The 21573-nt window shown below is 32.1% G+C and overlaps 1 protein-coding gene and 1 long non-coding RNA gene across 2 annotated transcripts; one reads left to right on the top strand and one right to left on the bottom strand.

The window, feature by feature from the left end:
- The first annotated feature begins 260 nt into the window (after positions 1–260).
- On the top strand, positions 261–7663 carry LOC136200894 (uncharacterized). The gene is made up of 3 exons (XR_010673599.1): positions 261–440; positions 5200–5572; positions 5678–7663. It is a non-coding gene; the product is annotated as an uncharacterized lncRNA (long non-coding RNA).
- A 929-nt stretch (positions 7664–8592) lies between these two features.
- Positions 8593–19797, bottom strand: LOC136201480 (alcohol dehydrogenase-like 7). The gene is made up of 10 exons (XM_065992157.1): positions 19442–19797; positions 19169–19305; positions 19013–19059; positions 11103–11428; positions 10363–10445; positions 10200–10275; positions 10042–10106; positions 9532–9627; positions 9256–9420; positions 8593–8886 (listed from the first exon to the last, which is right to left on the bottom strand). The coding sequence occupies exons 1-10, from the start codon at positions 19488–19490 to the stop codon at positions 8770–8772; spliced, it is 1161 nt and encodes a 386-aa protein (XP_065848229.1). The 5' UTR covers positions 19491–19797; the 3' UTR covers positions 8593–8769.
- Positions 19798–21573: the final 1776 nt, after the last annotated feature.

Here is a 21573-nt window from a genome sequence, read left to right as displayed (position 1 = left end):
GTACTTGAACTATACCCTTGTTCACACTTTGGTACCTGAATTACATTGTTCCAAAAATATACCTCAAATAATGGTAATCGAATAATTAACTATCTTTGACCGGTAAGTGACCGGTTAACGTGAATTTGACCATTTTTTACATAAATAATTGGGACCCACCAAACACTAACTAACCTAAAATATACTACTCTACTCTTTAATAATTCCAAAAATGTTCCATTTCTCCCCCTTCTCTCTCTCTCAAAATGTTCAATTTCACTCATTCTTCCATTTCTCACTCTCTTCCCCCCTCTCTCTTCATGTTCTAATTTCTTTTCTATTGTTGTAATTTATTTTCTCTTTCATTCTCACTCCCACTCTCCCCTCTTTCTAGTTAGGCTACTTAAATCCTTATTCTTTCCAGCGCATTAAAGTAGCCAGAGAACAAGTATCTTACACAGGTTTGTGAAGCAATCTTTGTTATTTAATTTACTTGTTTATTGTTTCGCATGTTAGATTGCTATGTTGTGCTTAGTAGTTAATGACATAATATAATCATATGGGTAGTTAGCCGACTAATTAATAGATAGGTGTAAGCAAGTCGACATTTCCGTCGATGGTTACTCTTGTGTCAGACCATGATGTATTTTTTTTACAATATTGTTGTTGTTACTGACCCAGTTGAAGAAGAAAGCTCTAACGTTTGATTGAGGGAAGTGCCAGATTCAAGTCCTAGTGTAGATTTAAATTCAATTTGTTGTGGCTACTTTCCAATTTGGAGGTGAAAAGGTTCGATTTATTAGAGAGAAAAAGGAAATGGAAGAAAGAAACATTGAATTTTCATTTTTAGAGTGAGAAAGGAAACGGACAAAGAGAGAAACAAAGGAAAGTAAGAAAAAAGAAGAAGGAATATTCCTATTGAAGAGAGAGTGATAATGGAAGAGAGAGAAAGAAATTAGTCAAAATTTTAATTAAAAATGGTCAAAACTCATATTTACTGGTTAGTGACTGGCTAAACGTTCTTAATTGTTCGGTTACTATTACCTGAGATATATTTTTAGGACAAAATATAATCCAAGTACCAAATTGTGAACTAGAGTATAGTTTAAGTACCATTGGTGTAATTTACTCTCGTAGATAATATTAGAACGTGTGAGTTTTAGTGTAATTTGGTCTTAATTTTTGTTTTATACAGGGATAAAGGATAATATTGCCTCTAAGATTATTGGAATATCAATTTCAGTTTGGCCTTTTCTCTAAGTAATTTCATTGGTATGTAAACTCAATCACAGTTGACACCATAAGATTAACAATGCATTATTTTGCCTCTTCCTAAAATTTTCTTCCTTTCTTTCTCTTTAAGAAAATGGGGAAAACAACAAATAATCCTAATCGCTCTTATTTTTTAGAAAGAATAAGAAATTTTTTCTTTCTGATAGTTAAGGCTCAATCATAAATCTTAAATTAGTCTTTGACTCAGGATTCGAACACTCGACTGTTTGGTCTGAAGCTTAGATGTCATGTTATGGAACCAATTGAACTAAAAGCTCAACTTGATAACTAAGACTCAATCATAGATCTTATATTAATCTCTAGATGGGAGAGTTGTTCAGGTCGCGGATTGCTTCCGGTATTTAGGATCTATTATCCAAACGGATGGAGAAGTAGATGGAGATGTTGCTCATAGGATTAAAGCTGGTTGGTCGAAGTGGAAGAGTGTTACGGGTTTCCTTTGTGACCCCGGCATGCCTAATAGATTGAAGGGGAAATTCTACCGGACGGCAATTAGACCAGCATTGTTATATGGTACGGAGTGTTGGGCAGTGAAACACTGCCACTTCCATAAGATGTCGGTGGCGGAGATGCGTATGTTGAGATGGATGTGTGGTCATACGAGAAAGGATCGGGTGAGTAATGAAATAATTAGGACAAAAGTAGGGGTCACGTATATTGAGAATAAAATGAGAGAAAACCGACTAAGGTGGTTTGGCCATGTGAGACGTAGAGCGCTTGATGCGCCGGTTAGGAGAACTGAAGAGTGGCAAAGGGATGTAGTGGTGAGGGGTAAGGGAAGACCTAAGCAAACTTGGAGGAGGGTGATCGAGAGTGATATCAGTTTACTGGGAATTGAGGAAAATATGGTAGTGGATAGGACGGAATGGAGGGAGCGAATTTGTGTCGCTGACACGACTTGATTTCACGGTTTTATATGATGGTTCATGTTAGCCGACCCCGAATCATTTCGGGACTAAGGCTTTGTTGTTGTTGCTGTTGTTGTTTTTCCTTCAGCATGAACAAAATTGTTTCAATAGTGAAATGTAGATTAGATCCACATGATTTCAATAGGATAAAGACAAATCCATTTATTTGGAAATGTTTCAATATTGAATTGCAGTTGTCGATATATCATTCAATGTAATTCATTTTTTTCTTTTATTTCACTTTATCTTTCTGCGGTATTTTTTTTATTTAATAGAATAATATATGTTATTACTAAAAAACATTGCACTATTTTATAGAATAAAGAAAAAAATTAATTATTCACAGTAACCTTTCTATAGATATGGAAGAGGTTAATTATGAAATGGCCGAATTGAGAAGCCCGTTTATTTTTTAAACCCCTTACAACATATTTTTATCAAATTAGACACTTTCATTGTCTACTTTTCCAAAATACACTTATTTTGAAAAACCCACCAAGTCATTGTGTACAAGGAGAGATGCGAATCAACTACGAAGGAATTTAAGGTGATTTTGGCAGCACTTTTTGGGGATTTTTGACGTATTTTTGCATCAAATTCGATGGCAAAGGGTGGAAAAAAATGTAAATTTCAATCCCCTTGCATCTAACATGAAATCGTGATTTTTGTATGATTTTTTGGATTTGTTAAGGTATTACGAGTTTAAGGTATAGTTTTTCGTATGATATATTTAAGGCTTTATTAGGCTTAGAGTTATGTTTATTAGCATGTTTATATATTGAAAACTTATTTGGGATATATTTGTGTGATTGAATATGTTAGAAATACCTTGATTTCAGCAGCTCGATAGTTTCAGTCATGAATTTCCTTCGCATTTTAAGCAACTGCAGAGGAAATTCATATCAGTGAGTTGAATTTCCTCCGTAGTTGCTTCCACTAGGGAAGGTTTTTCTTGACTGTAAACTTGCATATCTTTATAAATTTTAATGATTTTTTAAAAGCTTTTAATATAAGAATGGAAATAACATCTATAGGATAAGCTGAAAAGCAATTTGACAATCTTGTAAAGGAATTGCACTTGGTAAGAAACTTAACACTTGAAAAACTAGATTGAAAGCTTGAAATTAGTGAAAAGACCGTTAGAAACTTATAGGAGATTGTTGGAACCTTGGATTGAAACTTGCGTTAACATGTTGGAAACTTATGGTAAATATGAGAAAACAATTTAATAGAATTTACTTTCAAAGTCTCATACACTGCGAAGGGCTTGCATGAACTGTGGAAACAATTATTTTCACAGATTTTTCATTTGTTGTTTGTTTTGCTATGAAATATCTGTTGCTTGTTTTGTTTTCGCATCTGGGTTAACTGCGAAGTAGTTTTGTTTTTCTTGTTTTCCTTACATTAAATGCCAAATTTGTTTATAATATTAAGGTTTCAACCAATGATTCCAAGGATGATTCTTCTAAGAAGGATTCCAATAAGAGAAAGATAGAAGTGCCTCTAGATAGTCTGAAAGGCATCAAATTCAAGTATCCCTTTAGTTTGAATACAAAAGGTATCAAATTCAAGTATCCTTTTAGTTTGAATATAAATGAATCAATCACAATGAGGGCTGACTTCAATGTAATGAAGAAAGTGAAGAATAGTTTGTCAAAAAAGCAGATGGAAATGTTTAAGAGGAGTTGTTTCGGACATTTGGTGGAATGGAACTATGCACATTATCTACTCCCATATGTCATGATGTATTAACTGAAGAGATTACTCCACTTAAACCAAAACACAGAGAGATGCGGTTCAACGTTAAAGGAGTTGAACTCAAATTTGGAGATTTGGAGTTCAGACTTATCATTGGGTTGAGATTTGGCAATATAAAACCAATTTTTTCAAAGGATGGGTAATTGAAAGAAACATAATAGATTGAGAGATATGTACTTTGGAGGAAGTCTGAGCTTAACTCATAAACAAATATATGAAGCTTTCGAGAACACAAATTAGCATGATGAAGAAGACTATGATACAGTATTCATGGCGATGTTATGTTATACATCGCATCTTCTTCACTACCGATCCAACTCATTCGATTGATAACAATATCATTGACCTCATTGACTTTCTTAAGCTGTTTGATGAGTTTCGATGGGGGGTAGTGACTTGGGAGCATGAGAGGCTCCATGGGGAGCCGACATAGGCGTCCGGCTAGGGCCTCCTATTTAGGGAGGCCTCTGGTCCAATTTGTTTTTTATTTTTTTAATTATAAAATAATAATTATTAAAATCTTAATTGTCAAAAATTGTTTTCATAAATAATTTTGTCTCATATTTAAATTTAATAGTAATCATATATATTAAATAAGAATACAACTTGGTAAAATAAAATCGAAAGTCGAATACAACCTCTTAAAATAAAATCGAAAATCAACAACAACAACACACATTATCTATTTTTTCTTTTCAAGCACCACTGCTTAACAATAATAGCATGATAGGGGCCTTCAAAATTTTATTTCTTTAATAATAATAGAAATAAATTAAAATTTTATCAATGTGGTTATTGAGGGATATCGAATTTGGCATTTACGTAAAAAAAAGTACAATTTTAAGCCTAAAATTTATGAGAGATTTAAATTTCAACCTTCATTTACGAAAGATGAGTTTTTTTCATTAATAGAAGATGTGAAATTTCAAACTTTATTGAGTGGTTAGAACGTTAGAGACTGAAAGTTAGCTAGAACATGAAATTGCATAAGAAAAAAAACTCATATTTCATTAATTAAGCCTTAACAGTGAACCGTCTGGCAAACATCGGGATTAAGAATGCAATGTTTTGTACGTGGAGACTATATTTGTTTTTTCCTAATAACCATATAGCTAAACTTGTACCTTATCTCATAATCATATAGTTGTTAACTGCTTTGTTCTTTTTAAATTGCCTTAAAAATTTATCTTTATTTGGGTTTTTTTATGACACGGTTAAATTAATTAAAAAAATATATTTGTAAAAAAAATTGAAACACTAGAGGTGCCTAAGGTCTCTAAAATACTGGAGCTGGTCCTGCTTAGGAGGAGACGTATAAGACCATGGAAATGGCTATAACTGGTTCGTCGAGAACAGAAAAGTTTGAAGATTTCAATAACCGGAAGATTGATAACGTCATTACGTATTAACTAATTAGGTTAACACACGTATTCCAGGTATGATTCATATATATATTGTTGAATTTAGATTTGTATCAACATAGTTTAATTGATTTGAACTTTTGTACAAGTTTGGATACTCGAGATATGGAAGGCACCACGTAAATTTTATATCAATAGAGCAAGTTTCGTCCTCCCATGCCTGAGTAGATGGATAACGGTAAAAAACCAAATATTCAAAGGGAAGTGTTCAATGTAAGTAAATAGAATGTTGTGTGTATATGCAGACCTTTAATATATGTGTTTTGTCTAGTTTGTGCTTTTGTTTACAATTTGATCTTCGGATATTTTGTTTTCTAGTCATCTGAAACTCCAAAATCTCAACTTGTTATGGAAGATGCCGAGAAAGCGTGTGTGTGGTCTAAGAAACTCCAGGACTATATCGACGGTTGTGCAGTAGTTTCAGGAACAGCTTGACAATGAGGTTGTTTCTGCCGAGTAGGTTGTTCATCATCATCATCGAGGTTATAAGGACCCCAAATATCTTCTTCATATATTGTTTCTTCAGAATCATAAAATGGATTCTCGGTTATATAATCTAAAGCGAGGTTGGATGTGAGGTTGAAATCCGTGTCTTTTCTTTGTCTGGCTGATGCGTGTCAACTTCGATGATGGAATCACAACTTGATTGAACTAGCAGATGGTTTGGACGTGTAATGTCTTCTGGGAGGTTACTCATCCCGAAATTCTCCTTCTTCATAACTCGCGATAATTGTACATCTATTGTTCGTGGTTCAAAAGTAGTGGGATCACATCACTTGAATGCATTCTGCAATACTCTATGAAGCACTGAACATCACTAGAATCAACAATAGGTACTACTAAGCCAAGAATTTTGTTTGCCATATGTTGTTTGCATGGCCATACGTAGGTCAAATGAGGTTGAATCAACACCTATAGAAGTGTAGACTCTCTCGAAGTTGATTTTTGTTGAAACCCGAAGCAACTTCGATTCACCATCCACGTATGTCATGACTTCTCCTTCTGTTTTCCACTGACCGTTCCACGTGATGACACACAAAATATGATTGTTGACATGCTCCAAAATGATTGAGAAAAAACACATTGTCAAAACAAACTAAAGAAAAAGAGTCAAAAGTATCCTATCATTTTCGCAATTCAAACAACTGCAGAACATGGTAAAAAACTTCGAAAACAATTTGCTTCGCAGTTAAATTAACTATGAATCTTTTTCCATAATCCCAAAACCTCTGCACTACGGAGGCTTTTGCTTCACAATTTATGATTATGTGGAGGCTTTTGCTTCGCTATTTACGATTCTACAGAACAAAATCGCCAACTGCGAACCCATCGGGTTGGACCTCCAAATTTGAATCTCCCAAAGTGCAAACTAACTTAAAATACACACAACTAAACTATATAAACGAATTTATGTATGTAAAATCAACAAAATACTCACATGGAGTTTGAATCATGAATTGATGTATGAAATTGAAATTGGTTTGCATAAAAGATTAGAAATGAAGTATAAGTGGTGTTAAGTGATAATATATATACTAAAACTATTTTAGAAAAATAGACAATGAAAATGTCTAGTTTGGTAGCATGTGTTGTAATAGGTCTAAAATTATAAACAAGCTTCTCAATTGGTCAAGTTTTGTAATTAACCCATACAAAAGTGAGATAAGGTGCAAAAACACTCCTCAATATTGGCAATAAAGAGCAATTTTATCTCGAACATCATAAATGGTACAATTATACTCCTAACTTTTGCAAGTTGGGCTAATTTTACCATAACGTTTACAAGTTATACCATTTTTCGGTTATTATTACTGAAGCACTCTATACCATTTCACTTGTGCGTCATTCTATAACTTACAACTTACAAGTAATATATCAAAGACATGTGATAAGTCTCCAATTCAACGTTCAAATGTCCATTTTAGTGCTAGGTTATTTAATTAATTTGGTGTTATTTTGGGTATTATTGCTTGTTTTGGTTTGATTTGCCTCCACTGGACTCAAATGATTAAAAGGAGCAGAATTGGACTTAATTGAAGAAACTTTGGTCCAGAAAGGAATTTGGTGCTGAATTAAAGGAGCTGAAACGAGAATGGAGTTAGTCTTGCCCAAGACTAAGGACCTCCGAATCTGCTGATGTTCAGATTTACCAGGACCTTTTCCTACTCGAAAAAGAAGGCATAAAATGAGGGATTTGAAATTTATAAAAGAGGTTGCTGATTTAGATAGATATTATTTGGTTACCTAACTTTTAGGAGGAGATTTTCTCTATAAATATCAGAACTTACGCTTTGGAGAAGATAAGTTCTTTTTAGGTTTTATTTTTCAGTAATCATTTATTCTCTCTTGAAAATAGATACAGATTGTTCTTCATGGCTATTCATAGCTAAATCCTTATTTTTGGTTAAGGGTTAATTCAAAGGCAGGATTCTTCAAGTTTTGTGAGATTGTTTTACTTCTATCATTCTTCTTTATTTGTATCATTTACTTATTCACTATGCTTAGCGATTTCATCCCAATTGTTAATTTACATTTGAATGATAACGATCGATTGTTCATTGAATAAATTGACATACAGCTATTTGGTTAAACTATATAATCAACGAGTCATTATTTAGTTAAATCAAAACAAGTGGTAATTGATAACATAAAATCGAATCTTGGAATGTATTCGGAGACAAAATCAGATTGACAATATGAAATTCCTCCACGTGACATTAATACATCAAGGTTCAATTTTATCACATCAAGTGAATAATTAATTAGGTTTCTGAATCGATATCGCTGAGAATCGGTTGGCTTAGATTAGGTTCTTCTATTTCATAATGCTGTTAACGGGTTAAATCTTAGCCGCTGAGGTGAGATTATTCGTTAATTAGGGATTAGTTATAGTCTTACTTAGCTAATTCAGTAATACGGAAGAATATCCCAAACTAATCTGATACTTGATTTGGATGAATAATCTTTTCCATCAATGATCAAGACTAATTGAAATCTTTGCCTGAGAATCCCTTAACTGAAATTCCAACATATAATTTTACATTCAATTTCAATTCAAATCTACAATTTTTATTTATTCATTAATCAACAATTTCAATCCCCCCTATTTACTTTTTGTTAATTGTTTGATTACATTTGTGATTAGATCAGTATTAATCCCTTGGGTATGACCTCTACTTGCTCTATCTACTAATTATCTTTGGTAGATTCGACACCCATCAACATGTACACACTGGAAAAAAAAAATTTATATCATATTCTGCATCTTATCAAACACTGTACACAACATAGTGCATCTAGTTCATTTACAGTCTCTTAAATGTTCGTTATAGTGAAAATAATATACAATTTCAACTTTCTTCTATATGTTGTTTCATAAATTTAGAAACAGAACTGAGAAGGTACATTACTTATTTTCCCATCCAAATAACACAGCGAAGAGACTTTCCTTCGATCAGTAAATCAAAGGCTTTGTTGATCTCTTCAAAATTTATCTCATGAGTCACAAACTCATCCAACTGCAGCTCCTGGAAACAAAAATAAGCAAATGTAAGTAAAAATTAGTAAAGCTGCTGACATTAAAGAAGAAAAACATTTAAGCACCGGGAAATTGTCTAGAAAACGTCCTCTTTGTACATCTACTAATTTATAGTGGAAGAATTAATTATAGAGCTTGATCATGGACTTAACTCAAAATTAAAGGTGAATCATGTAAGTTATTGGTGTCAATTTTACTTTTATGGCATATTTCATTTCCCAACAATCAAATGTACTAATATATTCTAGGGCCTGTGAGCCTAAACATAGGTAAGTTAGAATGGCCTTTTGTTGAAAAGGGACTAAACCAGGAAGAAATATAAAAGAGAGAGAGTTTAGTAAGTGATTAATTAATTCACCTTTTCCATGTAGTGTTTTAGAAGAATTGGAATGTCATGTTTAGGTTTAAGACCTCCAAACAATGCTCCTGTGAGGATTTTACCACCATGAAGTACTTCAAAAGAGCTAAGGCTTATTTCTGCCCCTGGTTTGTCCACTCCTAAGACAATTGTCTTTCCCCAACCCTGAATCCACAAGTTATTTCACAACATAAGACCATAGTATAGAAACCAAAAATAATAGCAAAACATGTGTTTATTGTTTTGCTTTAGTCTTCAGAAGAGTTAGTAAGTAACCTTTCGGCAGCACGAAAATGCTTCCCGCACCAAGGATGCCATACCAACGCATTCAAAACAGTAGTCGGCCCCTCCACCAGTCATCTCATTAATCACCTACGACAGCCGGAGAGAAATTGGACAACAAGAAAACCAAACTGAATAATTGCAGAATTAAACAAAGCTTCATCTAACATTTTTCCTTCACAATCTAAGATCTAAACGAATTGTATATAGAGCTGCAAATGAGTTTTGTGAAAGGACAGCACGAAAATCCATCTCTATGCTTCAAACGCTCATATCCTATCACAGTTTGAAAGGAGCAACCCCTTCAAGCATAGTTTTTGCATCAAGCAAAATATCCTATCACTGCATCTTCATTCTAGCCTAGAAAAGGCAATCTGATGCCCATTCTTATGTATTCGGAAAGCGAAAAGCCGTCAAAGCACAAACTTCAACTGCTCATAATGTTCCAGCTCAAGATTTATGAATAGACAAGTATAATTGTAAGATGATGAATTGACAACAGACCTGGCTCACTGGTTTATCTCCAGTCTCTCCGGCACTGACAAATTCTGATACGCCAAACTTTTTTGCTGTATGAAACAAAGCAAGAATGCTCATTAAAACAACTGATTTCGATTGCTTTATGCCGCATATACTGAAACTAGTAATTTGCTGCTACTCACCTATTTCAAACTTGTCTGGATTCAAATCAACACCTATAATTCTAGTAGCACCACATAGCCTCGCACCTTCTGCAACCTGTAGCAAAAACAAGTAGCCATGAGGCTTCATATGCTACTTGGCATGATAAGTAATGGTAGACAGAGGAGCAAGATAAATACTTACTGCTAAACCAATTGACCCCAACCCAAAAATTACAACAGTTGAACCTGCCTCCACTTTTGCAGTCTTCCAGGCAGCACCAAAACCTAAAATTTCAAACCGTATGCAATAAACTCCCCATCCCAAAACACATAGAAACAACACCAATAACTTGGCTGTAAACTTCAACCAAGTGCACAAAATTACAAAGCATGAAAAGGATGCAGATATAGACACAGAAATGGACATCAGAAACGTTATTTCTAAAACATAACTTTCATAGAATAGCCTTCAAACAAAAACGGACATGAAACTCAGAATCACTACTAAAGAGATTCATAGATGCAATATAGGCACAAAATAGTCCATTTTACAAAATAGAAACTTGACTTATTTCTATTAGTAGTGAAGAAAAGGACGGTTTTCTGCTCGGAGAGAAACTATTACTAGCACAAAACTCCAACTTCAGTACATGCCTCAGATAATTTTCATCTATAACTAATGATGAAATCTGTTATTCATAAGCTAGAATTAGGCATAACTACAGTGGTTCGAATTTTCTAATAGATTAATGTAACTAAAATGACCACAATACAGACTGCACAAAAGCAATGTAGAGTTTAAAAATTGTATCAATGTTTCAAATATAATTACTGATGGAAAAATTCATATCCGTCATTTGAAAGTTATTCTAAAAACAATGTGAATTGCCAATAGTTAGTGAAGCATATTCGATTGAAAAAAAAAATTGAAATGTTCTTTACCAGTTGATACTCCGCAACTCAGAAGGCATGCTCTGCTTGGAGGAACGGACGGGTCAATCTTGGTTAGATGGGCAGTATCTATGACAGTATATTCACTAAAACTGGAGACGGAGAGGAAATGATATATAACATCTCCATTTAAGTCAGTGAATCTACTAGCTTCATCTCTTGGCATCCAAGGAGAGCCCGTGAAGGGCACTTTTGAACAACTATTGCTCTTGTTTGATCTGCAATCTATGCAATCTGCACAGTCTGGAATAAATGTGGGAATCACTATATCCCCCTCTTTCAGCTCATGTACATCTTCCCCTACACTCTCTACTGCCCTGTAACATGCCAAAAAAAATTCAAATTGGGAGATTGAGAAAAGAGATAGAAAATGACAATGAAATCAGATTTCATTCTGATGCGAATCCCTAATTCCAATATTTTTTGAAACTCCCTAATTCCAATTTATTTATTACTCCCTCCATTCCATTAAAGTCATTCTAACAAATTAGTTTTTTTCTCTAAATATAAATCATTTTAAGATTCTAAGAACTTTTAGTTTAATTTTTTGATCTAAATATTAAATTTTTTATATTGGTACATGCGGTTTTTAATATTCCAATGCGTGATACGAGAAAGAATTTTTTTAGTTAACCAATATATTTCTTAATTTATGTGAAATACCCTGAAATGATTTATATAGGAGTATTATTTTTTAATTTTTCTTTTTAAACCGTTCGGGAGGAGGTTAATGGAGTAATATAACTTTTCAATTTTTATTTCCATCACTTTTCATTTCGTCCCATTGCATTACCTCATTTAACTTTCACTCTTATTAACCTTCCAATTCCCAAACAATTTAGGTTTTCCTCATTTTGGTAATGTAGTGTGAAATACTTCCGTGTTGTTTGTTGTTGATGTTATCTATTTGATGTTTGGTAATGGTGATAGTCAGTAGATATGAGTTGTTTTAACTATTTCAAAATTTTACCAAACCCTTTTTTATCTATTATTTAGAATTAAAAACAAAAAGTAATTCCGAAAAATGGAAACAAACGTATATTAACTTTTTTGTTTAGCTGATTTGACTTGTTGTTTATATAAAAGTATTGAGTAAAACTTACAGTTGTTTGTATAAAATGACAATTAAGGCTTTGATTGGATGAGAGGTTTTGAAGGGTAATTAAAAGGAGGGTAGCGAAGGGTAGGGAAGGGGAAGGAAGGGGAGAGAGGGTATTACCCTTACCCTTATTTGGGAGAAAGGGAAGGGTTCATCAAAATCCTTCAAAACCCACCGATTTGGTAGGTTGAAAATCTATTAAAAACTTATTGATTTTGAACCCTTCAAAACCCTTCAAAACCCTTACCCTCATATTTTTTAATCTCCCAAACAAGGGTTTCCACTAACCCTTTCCTACCCTTCCTTTAATTACCCTTCAAAACCTCTCATCCAATCAAAGCCTAAAACATTGTTATATTATAGTTATTATTTTCTTTTTTTAATAATATATATTTTTTTAAGTAATAAATATTCTTATCCAACTTCTAGAAAAACATCATATACACATGTTATAATTTAATCTTTATTAATAAATAAAAATATATTTAAAAGATAAAAATCATTCTTAGATTTTTAATAATACATAAAAAAATTAAAGAAAAAATAGTAAATAAAAATTTATTTATAGAAGTAAAATAACTATATTAATATGCATGTTGTCACCGTTTACTCTCATCAAAATATTAGTAATGTCACTATGGAATTTTGTCATTTCATTAGTATGCATGCTAAACCCACATTACTAATATCTATTAATTGTTAAATTAAAATAAATAAGTTTAATAAATAAAGATAATTAGCATGAAAAGATTTTGAAAAATTTAAAGTTGCATGGCAAATAGTATCTTGGATATTTTATAATGATTTTATTTGGTAAAGAGTTTTTTGGAGTAGAATTAGAGGTTTGAGCCATTTTAAAGATTTTGACTAGTCAAATCTCTAATAGTGGTGTTTGGTGAAAAGATGTTTAAAAGAGCTTATTGGGTCTAAAAATCTAATTTCGAAAAAACTCATTTTATGAGCTTTTTAATTTGCTTATTACTCAATCTCTTTTTAATGATATTTTTACCTCTAATTACTAGCACCATTTAATCTCAAATAAATGTTTTATCATGTCTTTATTTGTCATTTACACAAACAATTATTAACAATCAGCTAAATTTTAGCAAACAAGTTTACACAAACATCTAGTTAAATCAGCTAGTAAAAAAAGAACAATATATTTTCTAATATATATCAATTAATTTATAATTTAACATTTTACTAAAATAAAAACCTAATATTTTTATATTCTTCTTAAATTTCTAATAATATTCATGAGTTTAATTGTTAATTGTTAATTATATATTTTTGAATTGAAATATGATTTTCCAACAATATAATATTAAATTTAAATTTATTAATTCACGTTTATCATTAAAATGTAGCTAGGTAAGCATATTTATCTTATTATTAGTTGATTTCTAGTAAAAGAACAAAACTAATGTTTACTTGGATAAAAGGTAGTAATTAAAGATAAAAAAAAAATCATTTAAAATAGAAAGAACTCAGATTTGAAAGTCGTAAATGATAAAGACTAGATTGCAACTGTTTTCTAGCGGGTGTAAATTTATGAGAAATATGTGATTTATAGGATTTTTAGTTGTTTTTTTTATGTTTGTACTTATTTTATTTTGTATTTGTGTGAAGTTGTATGGTTCATTTTCATGTTGTATTCTATTCTTGGTTAAACCACAATTTCACTTTTTGGTGTACCCAAAATTTATCATTTGATCCATTACTCATTATTTGATCATATTTGATCCAATTTGGATGGAGATTTAGAGGGTGTTTGTTTTAACTTTTCGGAGGAGCGTTTAGCGTTTCGCTCCAAACCGCAGGAAAAATAGCGTTTGGTTAGGTTTATATAACCGCAGCGTTTAGCATTTTTTCTGAAATCTGCAGCGTTTTGGAGCGTTTCACGAAAAGCTCATATTTGGAGCTTTTCATAAACAGCTGTTTGTAGTTATTTGTTATTGACAAAATTATCCTTTTTATTTCCAAAAAATATGTTTATTCTTTAATATTATTTATATTTTTACAAAATAATTACCGGAAGAATAATGTTTTGTTGCGTTCAATAATTTTTTTATTTTTTATATAATTATTTTTATTAATTTGTGTAACAAATTTTTTATTTTAGGGTAATTAATTTATTAGTCCTTATATTTTAACAAAACACACTGTTTAGTCCTTATATTTTTAAAAACACACGGTAAAGTCCCTAACTTTTTCTTAGTGAACTGTTTAGTCCCTAACGTTTTTCTCAGTGAATTGTTTAGTCCCTGCCGTTAGACTCTCATGAAGATTTTGTTAGTCAATTTGGATTTACGTTCTTCTTTTTCTTTATTTTCCTTTTCTTTAAACTCTAATGCATCTGAAATCAACTTTGAGTGTTCTTTTTCTTGATTTTCTTCTTAATCGTTCAAATTCGTAAGCATTGGGTCTGTTCTTTTTCTTGTTCTCCATACAAATAGCTTTTTCTTCTAAATTGGATTTACTCTTCTGAAGTTTGAAGGTAAATAGTAAAGGGTCATTTCGTCATTTCCGAAGTCATAAACGGTAAAAAATCTAACAAACAGACGGAAGGACTAAACAGTTCATTGAGAAAAAGGTTAGGGACCTTATCATGTGTTTTTAAAAATATAGGGACTAATAAATTAATTACCCTTTATTTTATAATAGGATAAGATGTAAAAATACCTCTAACATTTATAGCTAGGAGCAATTTTACCTTTAACATCTAAAATGGTACAATTATATTCCTATTGTTGGCAGCCAAAATTAATTTTACTCTTGACATTGACAAGTTGGGTCAATTTGAGAAATAATTTATCAAATTGCCTTCTTGGTCATGAATATTGTCAACTACACTTCACATAACATTTTATCATCGTTAGTAACAGATCACAAAACATATGATTAGACATGAATTTTTTTTAAGAAAATAAAAAAATATTGTCTTTTATACGAGTTGGACAAAAAAAATTCAAATATTTCACCGAATTTATAAATATTAATTTTTATTATTAAATCACAAAAAATATGAAATCTCTTTTTTAAAACTAGTGATATGTGCAATTGGTGTAGAATAAGAAATACAATATCTATATTTTCTAATAATATTTGAAATCGACCCAACTTGTCAATGTTAGGGGTAAAATTGCTCTTAGCTGCTAGCGTTATGGGTAAAATTACACCATTTTATACGTTAAGAGTAAATTATTCGTAGTTGTAAACATTATAGGTATTTTTTCACATTTTTCCTTTTATAATTTCATCGTTGATTAATTTAAAACATGTCCATTTTAGACATTTTAAATCCGAACAGCAGCAGTTTTTTTTTTTGACAACAAACAGCAGCAGTTTAATATAATTTTACCAAACACTAGTAATTAAACAGCTAACAGCTTACTGCAACTGCAAACAGCTAACAACTTACTGCAACTGCAAACAGCTAACAGCAACCGCAACCGCAACAGCTATTAGCTAACCGCTGAACCAAACGGCCCTTAATGTTTATTTGTTTCAGCTGCTCCTGTTTGTTGTTTGTTGTTGCTATTAGCTGATTGATGTTTGTGGTTATGGATAGGCAACAAATATTAGTTGATTTTTTTTATATAAAAAGCAGTAGTTTCGAATTTTTATCAAACGTTTTTTTTGTCTTCCGTTTAGACTTAAAAGTAAAAAAAAACAGTTCAAAAAAAATGGAAACAAACGGATATTTAATAGAATCTATATATAATATACAACAGTAACGATGGAGCTGATGTGTCACTTCCTCCTTTTTTACTGATAAAAAAATATAATATAAAATATAATATATTAACTTTAGTTATATTATTATATTTATTTATAAAAAGATTATTTTATCCGTACTATATCTAAGAGTTCTATAGAATTTCTTACAGAAAAAAAGAGTTCTATAGAATTTAAGTAATCCCTAAAATCTCTCTAATTCTTTGCATATCTATATCTAAAAGTTCTACAGAATCTAAATTAATACTTGAAATCTCTCTAATTCTTTGCATATCTATATATCTATATATATATATATAATATAAAATAGTAACGATGGAACTGAGGTGTCACTTCCTCCTTTTTTACTGATATAAAATATAAGATTCAAAATATATATATATATATATATATATAATATAAAATATAATATATTAACTTTTTTTATATTATTATATTTATTTATAAAAAAATTATTTAAATTAAATGTGAAAATAAAATAATAATATTTAATTTATATAGCACCTTTATATCATTAATTATAATTATTAAATTATATTTTTATTAATATTTATATATTAAGATGAATCCGTGCATCGCACGGGTCAAAAACTAGTTGTTATCCTATATTGACACATGCCAATGTTTTGACATTTAGACTTTAGAGATTTGTTTTTTTATTTTTTTAATTTAATTAATTATAATAGAGGTGGAAAATAAACTTTAAAACATACTATGTGTTAAATCTAAATGTCAAAATAATGAGAAGGATAACCGAATAATAAAATTTAGGCCTAATGCTTCTCCAGCCCCCTTAACTTGTCCAAATTGGTCATTTTACCCCCTCAACTCATCGAATGTCTTATTTACCCCTTTAACTCCATAAAAGTGGTATTTCTCACCCCCTCAACTTGTCCATTTATCCCCCCAACTTATAGAATGTTCTATTTACCCCCTTAACTCCATAAAAGTGGTATTTTTCACCCCTTACAATCCGTTATCGAAGCCTAAATTGATAACTTTTTTTAAACGTTAAACCTGTATTTATGTTATTTTGTAAGTGGAACCTAAATTGATACTTTCCTAAAAATCATAGGCCTATTTTGGTACATTATCCCTACATATAATGTATTTAACTTGTTTATATTAACGTTCTTGTTATTTGTATTTTTTATTCGTTCTTTCTCTTTTCAACTTTTTTGACTACTATAAAAGGATAAGAAATACCATTTTTATGGAGTTAAGAGGGTAAATAAGATCATAAGTGGTGAAAAATACCACTTTTATAGAGTTAATGGGGTAAATAGGATATTCGATGAGTTGAGAATGGGTAAAATGACAAATTTGGACAAGTTAAGGGGGTAAGAAATACCATTTTTATGGAGTTAAGAGGGTAAATAGGACATTCGATGAGTTGGAGGGGTAAAATGACCAATTTGGACAAGTTGAGGGGGTTGGAGAAGCATTAAGCCTAAAATTTAAATAGATCCGAAATTAGATACTAACATTTTAACCTTTTTTCTTTAATAGAGATACATGCTTTTCTATAAAATAAAAAAGAAATTGACAAATAAGACAAGTAGGGCCAAACATTAAGAACAATGAAAGAACGCAAATAGAGGAGAACTATGCGGCCAAGAAACAACCACATTTAATTTCATATCAAGGTTTGATGTTTATTGGTCTGTCAACGTCGTTTGCCGGTTCAGAAATTAAAATAATAATAAATGAGTAAATTACATCTATGGTCAGTGAACTTTACTTATTTCCACGATAAGGGCATTCAACTTTAAAACGTAATAAAAGTCATTCAATTTTACATTTTTTAATATTATATCCACTAAACTTTAACTAACGTTTCAAAATAATCATTACCGATCTTAAAATAAAAATATTCAAAAATTAAAGTTGTTTAGAACGATATTTACTATAAAATCGTTGATATGTTATCTTTAACGTATGAGATAACATACAAAACGAACTAATAAAGCTTTTCTTTTTCTATAGCACGCTCAGCGATCTCGTCTTTCAAAGATAACACAGATCAACGATTTTGTGTGTAAGAGGTCCGAATGAACCAATTTTAGGTGTGTGATAGGTTTTTAAAACCAACTATAGGTGTGTAATAGGTTTTTAATGTCAACTATAAGTGTGTAATAGGTTATTTAAAAAGTTCAGAGTGTCAATAGGCAAAACTTGTCAAGTTTAAGAGTGTAAATATGCATTAAGCCTGCAAAATAACATCAATATAAATTGGGTAATTAATTTATTAGTCCCTATATTTTGACAAAACACACTGTTTAGTCCCTGTATTTTCAAAAACACACACTAAAGTCCCTAACGTTTTTCTCGGTGAACTGTTTAGTCCCTAATGTTTTTCTTGGTGAACTGTTTAGTCCCTGCCGTTAGACTCTCATGAAGATTCTGTTAGTCAATTTGGATTTGTGTTCTTCTTTTCCTTTATTTTGCTTTCCTTTAAACTCTAATGCATCTGAAATCAACTTTGAGTGTTCTTGTTCTTAATTTTCTTCTTAATCGTTCAATTTCGTAAGCGTTGAGTCTGTTCTTTTTATTGTTCTCCATGCAAATAGCTTCTTCTTCTAAATTGGATTACTCTTCTGAAGTTTGAAGGTAAATAGTAAAGGGTAATTTAGTCATTTCCGAAGTCATAAACGGTAAAAAAAATGTAACAAACAGACGGAAGGACTAAACAGTTCACTGAGAAAAAGGTTAGGGACCTTACCATGTGTTTTTGAAAATACAGGGACTAAACAGTGTGTTTTGTCAAAATATAGGGACTAATAAATTAATTACCCATATAAATTTAACGTTTAGAAAATAATATTAATTTAGGTCTCGATAACGGAATGTGACACGTTATTCATATTATTACATTAAATTCTGATTTTTCTCTCCACGTACAATTCACAAAATTTAACAGGATAATGTGTCACGTCACGTTATCGAAAACCAAATTGATACCAATTTAAAATGTTAAACCAAGTGTTATTTTCTACGTTGATATTTAGGAAATGTCATGCTATTTTATTAGCTTATCTCAATAATAAATCATAAATTAACATACCCTATAGCCTCGTGACCCAAAATTCTAGGAAAAACACCAGGAAAAACCTTCAAGAAAAAAAAAAAAAAAAAGTTGATGCTGTTACTGTAGAACTCCAATCAAAGGCAAATAGAAACTGAGATTGAGATTGAGTCGAAGAAGATAAAGAGTTAAGACCTTCAATTTCCAGAAGGTAATGTCGCTTTGACAGAGAGAAGTGCAGATAATCCTAATCCGAGCTTCGTGACGATTCGGCGGCGCCACCATTATCTCCTCCATTATCAGCGGCTCTCCCGGATGACGACTCACCGCCGCTAATTATTAAAAGAATTCGCATATATAAATAATCAACCAGTACAGTAAAACATATACCAGTCATCGGCCGATGATGATCAAACGAGATCCATTAATTTATATCTTGAAGCTACGTATAGAGTTTAATAAGTTCACCTTTGCATCGAATTGGATTTCCAATCGTCGGAGATTTCTCGGTGTCCATCGCCTGATCTGTTTGTTGACTATCTTAGAGCTAGAGAGAGGCGTATATATGGTGTTGGGAGCATTTTCAAATGGCTTAATCTATCAATTTAAAGAAATTAAAGTAATCAGCAAATCACTTTCAAAAAATTCAGGCCCCAACCACACATAAATTCAGATACTCGTTGATCTTGTGAATAAAAACAAATGTAAAAAATGGCAATTGGTTATTGCGATTTGTGTGGGCCAGTGAGTTATCAGAGTGCACATTTCGCACGGACACCAAACCATGGAGGCGCCCTGCCAAGTCTGCAGGCGGAGCAGCAGATTGCTTGCGGCTCTTTGACACACAGTAATTTTAATTCATGGCTTTATGCATTTATTTATGGGATAAGCTTAAAATATAAATGATGCGGTTGGAATCTTTTAACCTGTAAATCTGCGATAAGATGGGGGAAACTAGATTAAAGATGGTCCGGAATGTGGCTAAATTTGTGGGAAATTTGAGAATGCAAGTTTAATGAATAAACGAGTGTTTTATTCTATTTATACTGTGATCTCGAACTATGGGATGCGGTTATAAACTTTGGAGTAGCGTGTGTTACATATTACATGTTGATAGATGAACATGTGTTCGCAGATCAGAGTTCACTAACCCTCAATCTCACTTGGTCCATGATTCACGAGATTGAGCGTGATTATTGTAACAGGTCGATGCTTGATGGGATCAATGGAGACTGCCCGAGCCGAGACCGTAAGACTGAGTCGTATTGAGGGAAGATTCTCTATGATGATTCTACGTGTTCTCTTTTCCCAGTGGTGGTTCAGACTTCTTAATATCATGTGGTGTGTTTATATTCAACTGATATCAGATATCCTCCGGGATCAATTTTATCATTCTTTAGGATGAAAAAGCTCTGGCATCGGGAGGTGTTCTACTTGTTGATTCTTGATGGATCAAAAGGGTGCCCGACTTTGATATGTGGGGGCTTTTCGAGAATTAGGGGACTGATAATAAGATTATGTGGGCTCATGTCGATTAATTTGTCCGCCGTTTGGTATGCTCTTACCTGCAGCTGTTGTTGAAACACCTTTCCACAAGATTTTGATTTGACAAAATTATTTAAGTTAATCTCATGATTAAGACAATTAAATTTAAATGCTTTGGTTTAATTGTACTAATGTGTTTGTTCAATATTGAGTATATTAATAAATGAGAACAAGAATAAAAAGTAAGACAGAACGAAGTCAGCATGAGCCACAGAAGCTGAGTAGAACACAACTCAGTATCATAAAAGAAAAGTCTTCTTCAGAACAGACGCTTGAAGGCGAAGCCGACCGAAGAAGCTGAGTAGAACGTAACTCAGCCCCGTTAAAGAAAATCTCCAAGGCAAAGCCGAACAATCAAGCTGAGTATTTTGTCAGGACAGCACCAATGATCCGTTGACTAGAAGACAAACGCCCGACACAGGTCTGCATCAATTCAGAAGCCTCGGAATTACACCAAGAGACCTTCTCGAGACGCATGGATCAACTGACGATTGGCAAGAAGACAAACCTGGCGCTAGAAGACGAAACCTGACGCTAGAAGATGAAACCGACAAGCCTGACGCCTGCTAAATTCAGACGATAGGATTGGCCTGCAAACTCTGAATGCTGACCTATCAATGACGAAAGAAGACCGTTTGAATTCAACGGATATGTCCGAATTCAAATCATTGAAGCTTCAGACTTTGCTATAAAAGGACAAGTTCATCACTTGGATCCTTTGCCGAAATACAAGAAAGCACAGACAGAAAAGCAAATCTTCACAAGAGTGAAAATCCAAAATAGAAACTGTCTAAATAGAAAAAGTAAGTTCTTACACCCAAATCCAATCTCTGTGTAAAAGTCTAGAGTGAATTTGTATTCATCTAAAGTGTTCTTCGTTTAGAGAGAACAAATCTTGTATCAATTGTAAAGGTTGAGATAGTGAAGCTGAGTACTCGGTTTTAGTACTCAGCGGTAGAGAAAATCTGAGTGTTCGGTTATAGCGCTCAGTGGGGTTGAGTAGACGAATAGAGAATGGTACTCTTACATACTCAATTACTTTGTAAATGGTTTGT

Source organism: Euphorbia lathyris, chromosome 7, assembly GCF_963576675.1.
Source record: "Euphorbia lathyris chromosome 7, ddEupLath1.1, whole genome shotgun sequence".
In the NCBI taxonomy this organism is placed as follows: domain Eukaryota; kingdom Viridiplantae; phylum Streptophyta; class Magnoliopsida; order Malpighiales; family Euphorbiaceae; genus Euphorbia; species Euphorbia lathyris.
The sequence above is the reverse complement of the archived record's forward strand: the minus strand, read 5'-3'. Positions and strand labels throughout refer to the sequence as shown.

Excerpts from the sequence above, each read along its gene's own strand:
- LOC136201480 (XM_065992157.1), bottom strand. The coding sequence starts at position 19,490 with ATGGACACCGAGAAATCTCCGACGATTGGAAATCCAATTCGATGCAAA. Across the intron at positions 11,429-19,012 it reads TTGGGTCACGAGGCTATAGG|GGCAGTAGAGAGTGTAGGGG; the intron begins GTATGTTAATTT and ends GGCATGTTACAG. Across the intron at positions 10,446-11,102 it reads GAGTTGCGGAGTATCAACTG|GTTTTGGTGCTGCCTGGAAG; the intron begins GTAAAGAACATT and ends TTGAAATTTTAG.